General features: G+C 39.6%; 2 protein-coding genes across 2 annotated transcripts; one reads left to right on the top strand and one right to left on the bottom strand.

Annotated features, from left to right (window-relative positions):
* Positions 1 to 400: 400 nt before the first annotated feature.
* Positions 401 to 4169, top strand: LOC310990350 (adhesion G protein-coupled receptor E3-like; the record flags this gene model as incomplete). Its single annotated transcript, XM_083977696.1, has 13 exons — positions 401 to 448; positions 748 to 777; positions 867 to 969; positions 1122 to 1235; positions 1332 to 1507; positions 1603 to 1797; positions 1912 to 2115; positions 2285 to 2526; positions 2627 to 2693; positions 3146 to 3237; positions 3461 to 3620; positions 3724 to 3789; positions 4092 to 4169. The coding sequence occupies 13 exons, from the start codon at positions 401 to 403 to the stop codon at positions 4167 to 4169; spliced, it is 1575 nt and encodes a 524-aa protein (XP_083833822.1).
* A 2967-nt stretch (positions 4170 to 7136) lies between these two features.
* On the bottom strand, positions 7137 to 10173 carry LOC310990349 (GDP-L-fucose synthase-like; the record flags this gene model as incomplete). Its single annotated transcript, XM_083977695.1, has 10 exons — positions 7137 to 7192; positions 7283 to 7382; positions 7489 to 7568; positions 7707 to 7773; positions 7893 to 7957; positions 8079 to 8212; positions 8333 to 8406; positions 9434 to 9562; positions 9705 to 9819; positions 10019 to 10173. 10 exons carry the CDS (start codon positions 10171 to 10173, stop codon positions 7137 to 7139), a joined length of 975 nt encoding a protein of 324 aa, XP_083833821.1.
* Between the last annotated feature and the right edge of the window lie 2485 nt (positions 10174 to 12658).

The raw sequence follows: 12658 nt of genomic DNA, 5'->3' as shown, positions 1-12658 counted from the left end.
CCTGGTATATGTGGTAAAAAAACTGTGTGCACAAATTCACCTGGAACCTTCTTCTGTTCCTGCCCTGATGGATTTTTTCCCTCAACGGGAACCACGTGGACTGTTGGCATAACATTTTGTCAAAGTGAGAACAGTTTCAAGTACAAAAAGAAAAAATGAAAATGTCAAGATATTTATGTAAAAAAAGATGTTTTTATTACTGACAGGTCTTCAAAATATTCTTGATCAAATAGTACCTCGAAAGGTAAGAATCATAAATAAATAATGAAAAAATTATTTTGAGATTACATAACAGTAGAAATATAAAAATAAATATCTCATTGTCGGCATATAGTCAAGTAAACTAATCCTCACACATTAATTGCAGGGTCAGACAAAAGAACATGCTTTCCTTAGCCACATGGATGAAGACCTGATGAACAACTCAGATCTCATCTTACCAGATGCGGTATGTGGAAAACACTCTGTAATGTTGAAAGCAATGGCTGCACACAGTATCAAGTACAAGTAACAAATAATACACCAACATTTTTTCCTTTTACTGTGTCTATTGTAAGTTTAGTTTAATCATATTATAGAGTAAAGTTAATTTAAACTGAACTTAAAACTACCAGCTAGAGGGAAATTGTTAGCATGCCATGTTTTAAATGCAGACAGTTCCCAACTGTTCTATTCTAACAATGTTTTGCAAAGTAATTGCCTGGTGACAATAATGCCTTTCCCTGTGTTATTCTTCTGTCTTTGCAGACAGTGTCAAACAGCTTTGCTGCAGCTATGGTACTTCAACATAATTGGAGTTTCAAATTGCATCTTATGATGCATATTTAGCTATTTACTTACTCATTACAACACCTAAAATTTTGCAGGAAGTGTCAGGTGCTGGACCAAGGGCCAAACCAGGAAAGTTGAGTAGTGAAGGAGATGGGGAGACTGGCAATATGATCCTTGGTATCTCAGAGCGCCTAGTCCGTACAATAGCTTCACCAACTGGGAACCAAACTGAAAAAAAAATACAAACTCCAACAGTGGGTAAGAGACGTTTCCCTGTAGCGCATATTGACTATATTTAAATTCGTATTGAATATCACATAAACTTGCTTGAATTCCTATTCACACGCAAGATTTGAGTCTAAAGGTCGTCGGTCCAGGGAATGATGATAACAGGAGTGCCCCTCTCTTCAGCAAAGGACACACAATGGAACTCAACTTGCAGGCTCTGGCCAGTGCCAACAATGGTTAGAGAAATAGAGTTATTTAATGCTACACCAAAATCAAAATGTTTTTTTTATTCATTGACATGAGTTGATTTCCTTTCTTGTGGACACTCACAGGATCTGCAGCAGCTGCCTTCATGACACTGAGTGGGATGGAGAGTCTACTTAGTCATCAATACTTTACAACAGAGAACGAGACAGAGATGTTCTCGGATGTTTTCAGTGTCATTTTACCATCAGTACAGAACACCACCCTCACCGAACCTGTCAACTTTACCATTCAGCATAAGAAGGTGCATCATCTCCCAAATAATGAGTGTCATTATTTACATGCACCCAAAAAGCAAAGAGAAGGAAAATCAATCATTTTGCCATCTCTGTTTCTCAGAGCAAGCCTGAAGATGGAATGATGTCCTGTGTGTACTGGGAGGACAAAGACAAGAGCAACGATAAGACAGGAAAAGCAGGGGAGTCCATGGGTTGGTCCGTGAATGGCTGTTGGGTTGCATACACAGAAGAAAACTACACAGTATGCAGCTGCTCTCACCTTTCCACCTTTGCCCTCATCATGCAGATTGGAGAGGTACAACAGACTTTATTGTACATGACAAAAATACAACAGGGATACAATAGAGACATGTTCAAATCCTAACTAACTGGCATCTTTCTCTTTGTGTGGGTGTCTCTTGGCTTTCAGCCTCCACCAGAGGATCCTTTCTTAGAGTGGCTAAACCGAATTTGTGTGATTATCGGACTATTCTTCTTTGCACTGGCCATCCTCACCTTCATCCTGTGTAGCTGGAACCCCAAGATCAACAACACAGCCCGTCTTCACCTCTGTATCAACCTCGCCTTGTCTCATCTACTGCTGCTGTGGAATGACAGATATGTTGAACATGAGGTACAGGAACATTTATTTACACATTGTTCTTGCCTTTCAACCACTAAATAGGCCTGCACTGCACATTTACATTACATGCAACCAAACTAGAGGTGAGAATTCCCTGCTGAGGTAGTGTATAAATTAGAGAAGAAAGCATTTAATTGGTTCATCTCATGTGTTTCCACAGCTGGCCTGCACTGTCATGGCCGGGCTCCTTCACTTCTTAGTTGTTGCAAGTTTTGTGTGGATGCTGCTGGAGGCCATACAGCTCTACCTGCTGGTCCGAAGGCTATCTAAGGTGCAGGTCATCCAGAGAGATGGCCTCCCTAGGCCAGTTCTTTATCTGATTGGCTATGGAGTTCCTTTTTTGATTGTGGGTGTTTCGGCACTGGTGTATTCTGATGGATATGGTGCTACCGAGGCAGACGTGTGAGTAGCACAAACAATTACCCATGCTCTCACGTTGATTCCTATTAATGTCTGATGTGCATCTAGGTTGAAAGGATTGTTCGTTTCGATTGCATTACAGGTGCTGGCTCTCCAGAACACGCCACTTCAACTGGGCTTTAACAGGCCCTGTGATTTTTATCCTTGCAGTGAGTATACTGCAGTAGTAGATATTGAATCCCATCTACTGTATTTTCAATACAGCCAACTAGGCTTGGTGGAGAAGAGTAATGCATCTCAAGACTAAATTTTGACAAAATACATTGAGAGACCAGTTTTTTCTATTGGACACAGGTTGTTTATATTTTGGGGAATTTAAGTCAATGTGGAATTGACTAAAGAAAAGGCAGTGGTGGAAAACTGTTTACCTGCAATGCAAATTAACCCAAACTTTGAATGGATGCTGCTCAGTGATCTGCCAATAAAAAGTTACCTGCTAGCAACATCCTTCATACAAAAAATGTGTTTCTAGGAGAAGTCGTAGATATTATAATATAATATAGACGCGACCAGACTTTCTACTTTAGCTCCATTATGTTGTATTTTGCTCAATTGTGTTTCTCGATTGCTGCTTAGCCGTGGTGTTTTTTTCCCCCTCTAGTCTAATTGGGTGTTGTTCTGTGCTACTCTATGGAGTCTAAGACCCACCCTGGCCAACATGAAAAGTGATGTTTCTCAATCCAAAGACACTAGGTAAGAACAGTCAAGTCATATTGTTGCATATAAATTGTAAAATCTGAAAGGTAACACTGAAGGTAACTCATAAACATAAGTGTGTGGTCACAGTTGGGTACTTTGTAGAAGTTTTCTCAGTGTAAATATAATCATAATCTAGTCAAAGTAGCCATTTACATTTAAAAACCCATACATTTGCAAGATAACAACTTCCCCCTTTCTGAATATTTATTGTTTCCAGGTTGATTGTGTTCAAGATTCTGGCTCAGTTTGTCATACTGGGCTGTACCTGGATTCTTGGCCTGTACCAGACAAACCTCTTCTTTCAGGTCCTCTTCATTTTCCTCAACTCCCAGCAGGGCACCTTCCTCTTCATTGTCCACTGCCTGTTCAATAAGGAGGTAGATTCTTGATTGCATTTAGCACACCTCTCTTTCTGCTTCATAACTCATTGCATTGCATAACTCAAAAAACATTGTACCGGTATTTCATTGTATTTTCTAGGTTAGGGAGGAATACATTAAATGGCTGACCTGTTCATTCAACAAGCCCAGAGACGAAGGATCTATGGTGAGCTTTAACAAGAAAAGAATAACATGAACCATTTAAATAATTGCTTTACTGTTTTGCTATTTCACTTTTTCTCCCAACCCCAAATCTAATATACATAATTTATTTCAACACAAATACAAATTTTCTCAAGCAGTCCGAGAAATATTTTGTCCTACTATTATTCATAACTCTGATAGGTTTCAAGCAAATTTACATTGGCCACTTTAAGCTGGTTCTTTTTTACAACCCAAATAAATCTATTTATGCAATTTAACAGATTCAGCAACATTAATACTGATGATAATAATTTGTTCCAACAGAAGGATGACGCACCTTCAGTCTCTGAGGACATGGACAAGGAACAGACAGATAAAAGAAAAAAGGAGGAGTTGTCCTGATAAATGACTAAAAGGAAACAGGGAGAAAAGAGACAAAATGAACTATATTAACTATTATCCATACATGTGAAATATTTAATTTTGCATGGCTGAAATTGAAAGGCTGTAAATGACGCATGCAATCAAGTGCTAAATCTCGTTCCTTTATCCAGTTGTAGTGTGATAGCTTTTGCAAGTTGTGCAGTGATACATCTGTTCAGTTTCCACCATTTAATATTATTATGCTGGTGGTAGGTGTAATAAATGTAATAGTTGTTCACCACATACTGTGCATCTGCTGGTTTTTGATGATTTCTAAACAGTGTCATTGTAACTTACAATATATTCCCTTAACAGACTATTGTAGAACACACTCGATATTAATACAGTAATTAGGGCCCTATGATAAGTAAAGTACTGACATAATACAAGGAAGACCTGTTGAAATTGTCATGATTTTGCCTCAGTTCATTTGCTTGGTTGTTAGGAGCTTTCACAAAGATATTGCTGCCGATACCTTCAGTAAGTCACTGTCTAAAAACAACACAAACCTTCTTTGTTTCTTTGTCCTTTCATTTGTATTGTATTTACATGAGAGGTGGGAAACTTTGACATGTGTCCAACTTTACAAGACAAATTCGAGTGACAGACAAGCTCTGCCATGTACTGCAAGGTCAACCAATTTCAACTGTGTTAACTTCTTCATGAATTAGTTGTTTCAGGTATACATGTAATCATTGCTTTTGAGAACAAAGTAAAAACAAAATCTGCTTACTGCTGTTTATCATCTTTGGCAGGTAACACTATGCACTATGTGCAATCCACTTTTGGAAGAGAGACACTTTAATTTTTAATCATCATTATATCATTGACATAGAAAATATGTCTTTGACTTTAAAAGTTAGTCCATATCACTGTTGAACAGTCGGCTAATTGGTGAGATTTCATAAGGCTTTCTATTGCTGATGGAGATCACTAATGATGCTATGAATTAAAATGTACAGATTGTGTATACATTTCAAATATTGCTTACAGCTTAGTGCAGTGAGAATGTCAAGCCTGCAGCATGCAGTCATGGCCTCAGATAAGCAGAGGTCATATCCACATAAATGATAATGAGGACCACAGAGGAGTGACAGAGTTTGCAGTTCATGGAACCTACTGAAAACATGAGGAGTTAGAGAAAATTAGTTATTTGTTCTTCCTTTTTTCCTTCTTCAAATGATACCTTGGTAAATGGGTAAACTGGTTGCACTTAACAACACTTAGAAGAGATCTTACAGCTGAATATCTGCTAATTCTCGGCTAATAACTCAATTTAGTTGGAATGCTCCATAAGTAACAAGGTATTACACTTTGTTACTGTCAACAGAAATATTCCCAGGGTAATTTTTTTTTGAAGGGGAATTATGCAAGTCTGGTGCCTTTCCACTGTTTTTCTAACCCTCCTCCAGGCCATGTGCATTTGTTTTTAACAAAACTGACTAGAAGGCAATCCATGGAGCAGTGGATAACAATTTATATCAAAATCTGGTGCAGCGTTTAGCTCACTTGGTAGAGCTGCCGCCCCATGTTGAGGCAACAGTCCTCACTGCAGGTGGCCCCGGTCATTCCCCCTCTCTACCTCCCCATTTTCTGTCTCTCTCTCCACTGTACTGTCAATTAAAAGGCAATAAAAAACCCAAAAATATATTTAAAAAAAATCTGTGTAGTCTTATCTGTCATAAACAAGAGATTACGGATTACGGGGTGCGTTTGTGTCGTAATGCCGCCAAGACGAGTGCATGGTTGGCTTTTCGCCAAGAGCGCTAGGGGGAAGGCAGGGAGCCTCCATTCTCCCTGCAACAAGTCATTTAACACATCACAATTACTAATTACTAGGCTGAAATTAAAGCAGAAGTGAGTGATATATTTGTGTTAATATAAGTCTTAAATAGTTATATCTTCCGACAGCAATCACTTACATAGAGTGTTTGGTCTGAAACACGGGTCTGTCAGTCCCTCTGCTCTGCTCTGAGCCGAAGAGAAAACATTTATCGTATCCTACAGTTTTTATCCAATGAGGAGAGAGAACGGCATGCAGGGCTGTGTGTGCAGCCAAGGAACGCCGTGAATGTGGTGACGTAGCGACCGGGACTGTTATGGTGCGTTCAAGGAAACTCGTATTTTTCCGACCGTGAAGTGGTACCAGTTCGATCTGGTACGAGTTCACCGGTCGGAAGTTACGAGTGGCCGTTATAGTGACTTTCACCGGTAAAACAGGTCGGAAAAACACGAGTGGGTTGCCTGGAACGCTACAAAGTCGTAAGTTGTGACTTGAAGCTGTAATTTACGATTTCAAAAGCCTGCCTGGAACGCAGCATTAGCGAAAACGACCGGATCACTCACTTCTGCTTTAACATTCTAAATTTAATAAAGGTAAAAATCGTGCATACTTCCTCTTTAATAAATACAAGAAAATATCACTATAGTTTCAGACTTTATCCATTTTAGGCACACTGCTCTCAAATGCATCACCTTCCATATGCTTATTTGTTTTCTGTTTCTGATTGTTTTGTTAAATCATTTACACAAAACACTCAGATGTCAGTGTATGAAATAATTTTAATACGCCAAATGCATTGAACAAAGACAAATAGTTCAAGGAGAAAAACTATACAGCAATTATATCAATCAATGATTATAAACAAACCAAGACATATTGTTATGTATCCACTGTCAAAGATATCCATTTGTTTATGCTGTGATTAATGATGTTACTTATTTGTATATGAGAGTGGGTTTAACCCCTTTTTGTTATTCTATATTTATGTTGTGGTCGTTGTTTCTCAGATTCATTCTAAATAATTTCAATGAAATGGAGAGAAAGGCTGAAGAGGCTTCAGTACATTACAAAATATGTACAACACAATGTGATAATCTAATTCCCATTGAGTAAAAACAACATAACACCAGGGTGATTAATAATCAGCTCAGTATTTGGTTACTTCATGTCCGGGCAGTGTCATAGTTGTTCACAAACCAGTCGCAGGTCATCTTTACGGCTAGGAGAACAGACAAAAACAGGTTACCTTCACTCAGCTGAGGAAACATACAGTAATACAATGGATATAATGAGTTTAATGAACTCTGACCTTCTTTGAGGGGGGTGTAGGTAAAGTCAGGAAGATAGCGTCTTAGTTTGGCCGTACTAGCCGTCTTCCTCACCTGGCCATCAGACATGGAGGTGTCGAACTGAGAAGAGTTGCCAAAGAGAAACAATGGTTATAATGTGTAATGTATCTCAGGTTCACTGAAGCAACTTATGTATCAAACTGCACTTTATGGCCAGATGTCGGACCTGTATTTCGCCTTTGAAATCCATAGCCTCTGCTATCAAGTCCATAGTGTCCTTGATTGAAGTTTCACTCTCTTCCCCCACTGAAATGAAATTAACAGTGAAAAATGAATGAATGAACAGTGCACAGACTTTGTTAAACCTCCTTCCTGCATCGCCTTTGGTGTATCACAGAAGAAAAGTGTACATGTACATGAGGGTGACCAGAGCGCTGCACTCACCAGAGACGATGATGGGGTCTATCTCGTCATATTCTCTCAGGACCCAAATAACTAAACGGCCAACGTCCTGAGAATAAACACAACCGCAGGAATTAGACAGTGTAGACTTGTTTGGTCTGGGAGTGTTTGTACAATGTACACATACTGTGCACTCACACAGCGGATTGTAAAACACAGATACGTTACCAGAGAGTAGGTGAACTGTCTTTTGGGAGTTCCAGTGCCACACACAGTCACAGGAGTCCCTTCCTCTGTGGGTGACAAAGGATAAATCATACCATTACCTTGGTATTATCTACAATGTGTGTGTTATTCATTTTTTGTCTTGTCTGTGTGTGAGTTGAGATGGATTAGAAGGTGAGAATTACTCACTCATGGCTTTGTAGGTCTTGTGAATGAGCACTGACAGCACATGGCCATTATCGATGTTGAAATTGTCATGGGGGCCAAACACATTGGTTGGGATGACTGACGTGTAACGATGTCCATACCGCTCAAAGTAGGCCCTGTCAACACACAGACATAAGACATGTAGCTTTAAACTGCTATGGGCAGCTGACTCCTTTTTTACAGGTGAAATCACAGTAACAATGTATCCCAGGCCTTTGTTTAGGTAAGCTGCATACCTGTTCTGAATATCAAGTATCCTCTTAGCCTGTGCGTACCCAAAGTTGGTTTCATGAGGTGGCCCGTTGTGGATCTTGGAGAATGAGGAATGACAAGACAAAGTTAGACAACACCCTTCGCCTAAGGTGACAATTTCCTGACTCCGAAGCATCCTTTTAATTACCGTCATGGATTGGTGTCATTTAGAGAAACAAACACTAAGGATTTGGAAATGTGTTCCAATCAGTGTGAAATACTGTCAGAGGTGGGCTTAAAGGAGAATTCCGGTCATTTTTGACCCCTAAATCGTTGTCCTGATGGTCACCCAGTGTTGGAGGGAGCAAAAAATGCGACTAAAATTGATGCAGGCAAACCGGAGTTACACCATGGCTAGACGGCGCTAGCGATAGCAACAACGCTAAACTATGGGGGCAATTTTTTCAACCACAACAAACACTCAAAAAACAATCAAATATCTATGGTACATGACTCGAATCCTTATGACACACCACTGAACTCATATAGTGTACAGTATAAACAGTATAAACTTTTTTTTGCATGTTATCACTCACCTCAGACAGCCTAACTCTGAAACATCCTGGAAAGACATTACTATTCGATCGCAGAGCGCCTGCTCTCCCCGCCACAGAAACAAACACTTTTTCCTTGTTGTGATGATTTCTTTACAAACTGTGGGGGGTGCCTCCCATGGGGGACACACACGCACACTGCAGGGCTCCATTATATACATAGATGAAATAGACCAGTTCCGCAACTTCCACGCCTACCCTCTGTTACAATACAGTCCTGTAACTGTTGATGCTTGGCTGATCTGTTTCAGGGTGGATGTGGAATTACCAGATGTCAATGAATGAATGAATGAGTGACACAGCGCTGTCTGAACTAGCTCGCAGGCTTCGCTCCATTTATGTGACCTGAGTGCACACCTCTGGATATTGTTTTTTTTTATTTTTTTTATCACACAATAGGAAAAAGCTATTATATACTCACCAAATTCATTTCACTGAAAACACCACAAATCTCCACTAGATTATGTTTTTGGATGCTACTAAAACAGAGTATTTACAAGAGTGACATTAAAGGCTTTTAAAGAGACTTACCATGGTCTCATCAATGGGGTATGTAGTTTTGTCAGGGAAGATACATGTCGACAGGCAAGACACAACCTTGTTGACCCCCATCTCATGGGCCGTTTGTAGGACGTTGTCATTGATCTTGAGGTTGCTCCTCTGTTAAGATGTAAGAGAGTCACTGACTGGCCATCAAAGTTGACAATGTAGACATTTTCAGTAGACTTCAATTCTACAATGAGGGATAAGATACATTCTGCTACAGTTTTGTCATACTTGTTATGTGAAAGAATTATCTCACCAAAAAGTTCAAGTTCTCCCTCATGTGTTCATAGAGTCCTCCGATTTTGGCAGCCAGGTTGATGACATGGGTGGGACGATACTTCTCGAACACAGCCCTGGTCTGCTCTACATCTCTGTCAATATTATAGTGCACTGTTATAACTGTATTTATTTCCACTTAAGTAAAATACATACAATTTAACAACAATTAATAGTGTGAAACACTATTTCAGAATAGTTAGCACAAGGTTGCAAGAATGCAGTATCCCTGGTTAAAACACATTGCCTTTTAATACATTTTACAGACATGCTGTAATAAAAGATGCAACTTACAAAAGATCTGCATCCTTAGAGGTGAGGAAGATCCATTCTTCTCCCTCACGTTTCCCACCCTCCTGTTGCACTACATGTTCAATGGCTTTGCCGATCAACCCAGATCCACCAGTGACCAGGACACGCATTGGCTTTGCATTGGTCTCTGAGGCCATACTTTACTGATAAGCTATTTTTTAGAGAACTTTTTTAGAGAAAACGTGTATTATATTTGCATAAGTATCAATAAGGACTCCCCGTTGATAATAATATTGCTTCTTCTGTACATGGTTATATACCTTATCACTTTGTCACTCCTCCCACAACATCTCTCTGTGTTTTGATGCAGAGAAAAGTAGCTGATCCTGTCAAACAGGAAGCTATTGGTTGATGACGTGGGACATACACAATCCAAAAACTCCAAAACGCTCTTGTGGACATGTTGTGACCTGCACATTCATCACGCTATGAAATAATAACAGAACGTTACGAGACAGAGTCGTTTTAGAGGTAAATTCATGCAAAACTGCTGATGCGCATTGCCTTCAGGGACAGTCTAGGCTATATATTTACCACAACTCTGTCTCGTAACATTCCAACAATTTGCCAACTGTATGGGTGTTTAGGGCAAGGCTCGCATATCCAGAAATGTTGAAGCAGTTGGGATGAAGAATGTGGAAGTGAGAGCTCATTAAAAAAATAGCAGCACTGTAGCTGCCACACCCACTAACAGACAGTGTGTGTGTGTCCAGTCCAACAAATAGGTGGTGGAACAGGTCTGTCAGAGTTTCATTTGGTCGATACAGTGAGTCAGATCTGAGAAAGAAAATGTCATTGAAATTAAAAAGTTGTCAGTAAATGATTACTTCTTGTTTCCAGTAGGTGGTACTAGTGAGAATCAGGAGAACCTGTGTATGATTACAACATATTTCTTCAGAACTTGTACTTTTAAAAACATAATTGTGTTTTTAAAAGTACAAGTTCTGAAGAATATGTTGTAATTTTACACAGGTTTTTTCTCATTGTTCCATGCTGTTTTTCAAATTCATTGTGACTGATATTGCCCTGCTGTATATTATGTATTTAATGTTTTAAAACTGTTGATATTCAATCATCTATTGATATAGGCCTATCGGAGTTGATGAGCTTTCAGGACATTCTTCACTTTGACCTCACAGTGAAGTCAGATCTGGGGTTATATTCATGTAACATAACTTAAGTGTTTGGGGTGATGAGTGAGATGCTGGTTTTGGTAACTTGTAAAGAAGCATGTTGAACATACTGTAGCATGCTAGCCAGTAGGCCTATTTGATTAAACAAGTTGATGTATCAGCCAATGCTAAACTGAAATATTGTGTTTGTATTTTTTTATTAATTCAATCACTCAGCTCATACTCGCTACAGATGATGACATTCCCTTCATAACTTTATAGTAAGATCAGCAGTTTTTGCTGCTAGCTTAGCTTTTTGATTATATTATTATAAATGTATTAACTTCTGTAACAAAAAATACTATCATCAGTAGTATTTGTTGTGTCTGATATTGCCCTGCTGTTTATATGATTATGTATTTAATGTTTTAAAACTGTTGATATTCAATCATCTATTGATATAGGCCTATCATTTATTTGTTTAAATACATGAATAAATGTTTAATGTGGCCCTTGAATTTAGTTGATTTTGTCACATATATGAATTAAATGCTTAGCCTACTCATTTATTTAACATTTTAATTACATTAAAATTATTAAACCCCTTAAAATCAAGAGGGCTTCGCGACCCCCCCTGGATCTTTGGCGCCCCCCTTGGGGGGTCCTGCCCCCCTGGTTGGGAACGACTGTGCTAGATGAGTTCAGGGTGAGACTGTCATCAAACATATGAGAGTGTCATCAAAGCTGGCCTGCTCTCCCTGCTTTTCCTGTATATGGCCCAGCCTGCAGAAGATGCCTTCGTCAGCTCTTGTTGATTGAACAATTCCATTTCCATTCATGTTTCCCCATAACAGTTTTCTTGTCTGTATGCAACATGCATGTCTCATCATCCTGGGTGAGATCCCTTCTCTGTTGCTCACCCTGAGGTTTCTCCCATTTTTTTCTCCTGTTAAAGGGATATTCCGGCGTAAATTTAACCCATGGTCCAACGCACCATGACACTGAGTTTAGACCTCCCCTCTAGTCTCCTAGCTTAACGAGCTGTAGCAAAGCAAATTTCTCCACGTGCAAACCGCGATCAAAAAGCCACTCATAGCCACAAATAATGCTCAGAACAGTACCAAAGTTTGTCAACAGTACAAACAGGGTCCTAGCACATAATACGAGGCATAAAACACCTGTTAGCTTTGCTATTAAAAAGAGACTAAAACAACTCAACCATCCCTCCAGTTATACCTTATGCAGCAACTTTCTGCGTCCAGGCACGTCCGAGTCCGACTGGCAGTAAACATTCGGTTTCAGCGGCCATTGACAAGCAGTGACCAGAGGGACCACTGTCCCTCTTTTACTTTTCTCCTCCATTTCCTTCAGTTCGTCTTCAGTAAACTCGGTCTCAAACTGATAGGGGCGCCCATCGAAATGAAACCAATCGTCGTTGTTCTCAAACTCCATAAATTCAGCAGTGTTGTCCCTTCTGTGACGTCCGCTTCATTGTGTCTCTTCCGGCAAC

The sequence above is a fragment of the Trachurus trachurus genome (genome assembly GCF_905171665.1).
Source record: "Trachurus trachurus genome assembly, chromosome: 8".
Lineage (NCBI taxonomy): Eukaryota > Metazoa > Chordata > Actinopteri > Carangiformes > Carangidae > Trachurus > Trachurus trachurus.
The sequence above is the reverse complement of the archived record's forward strand: the minus strand, read 5'-3'. Positions and strand labels throughout refer to the sequence as shown.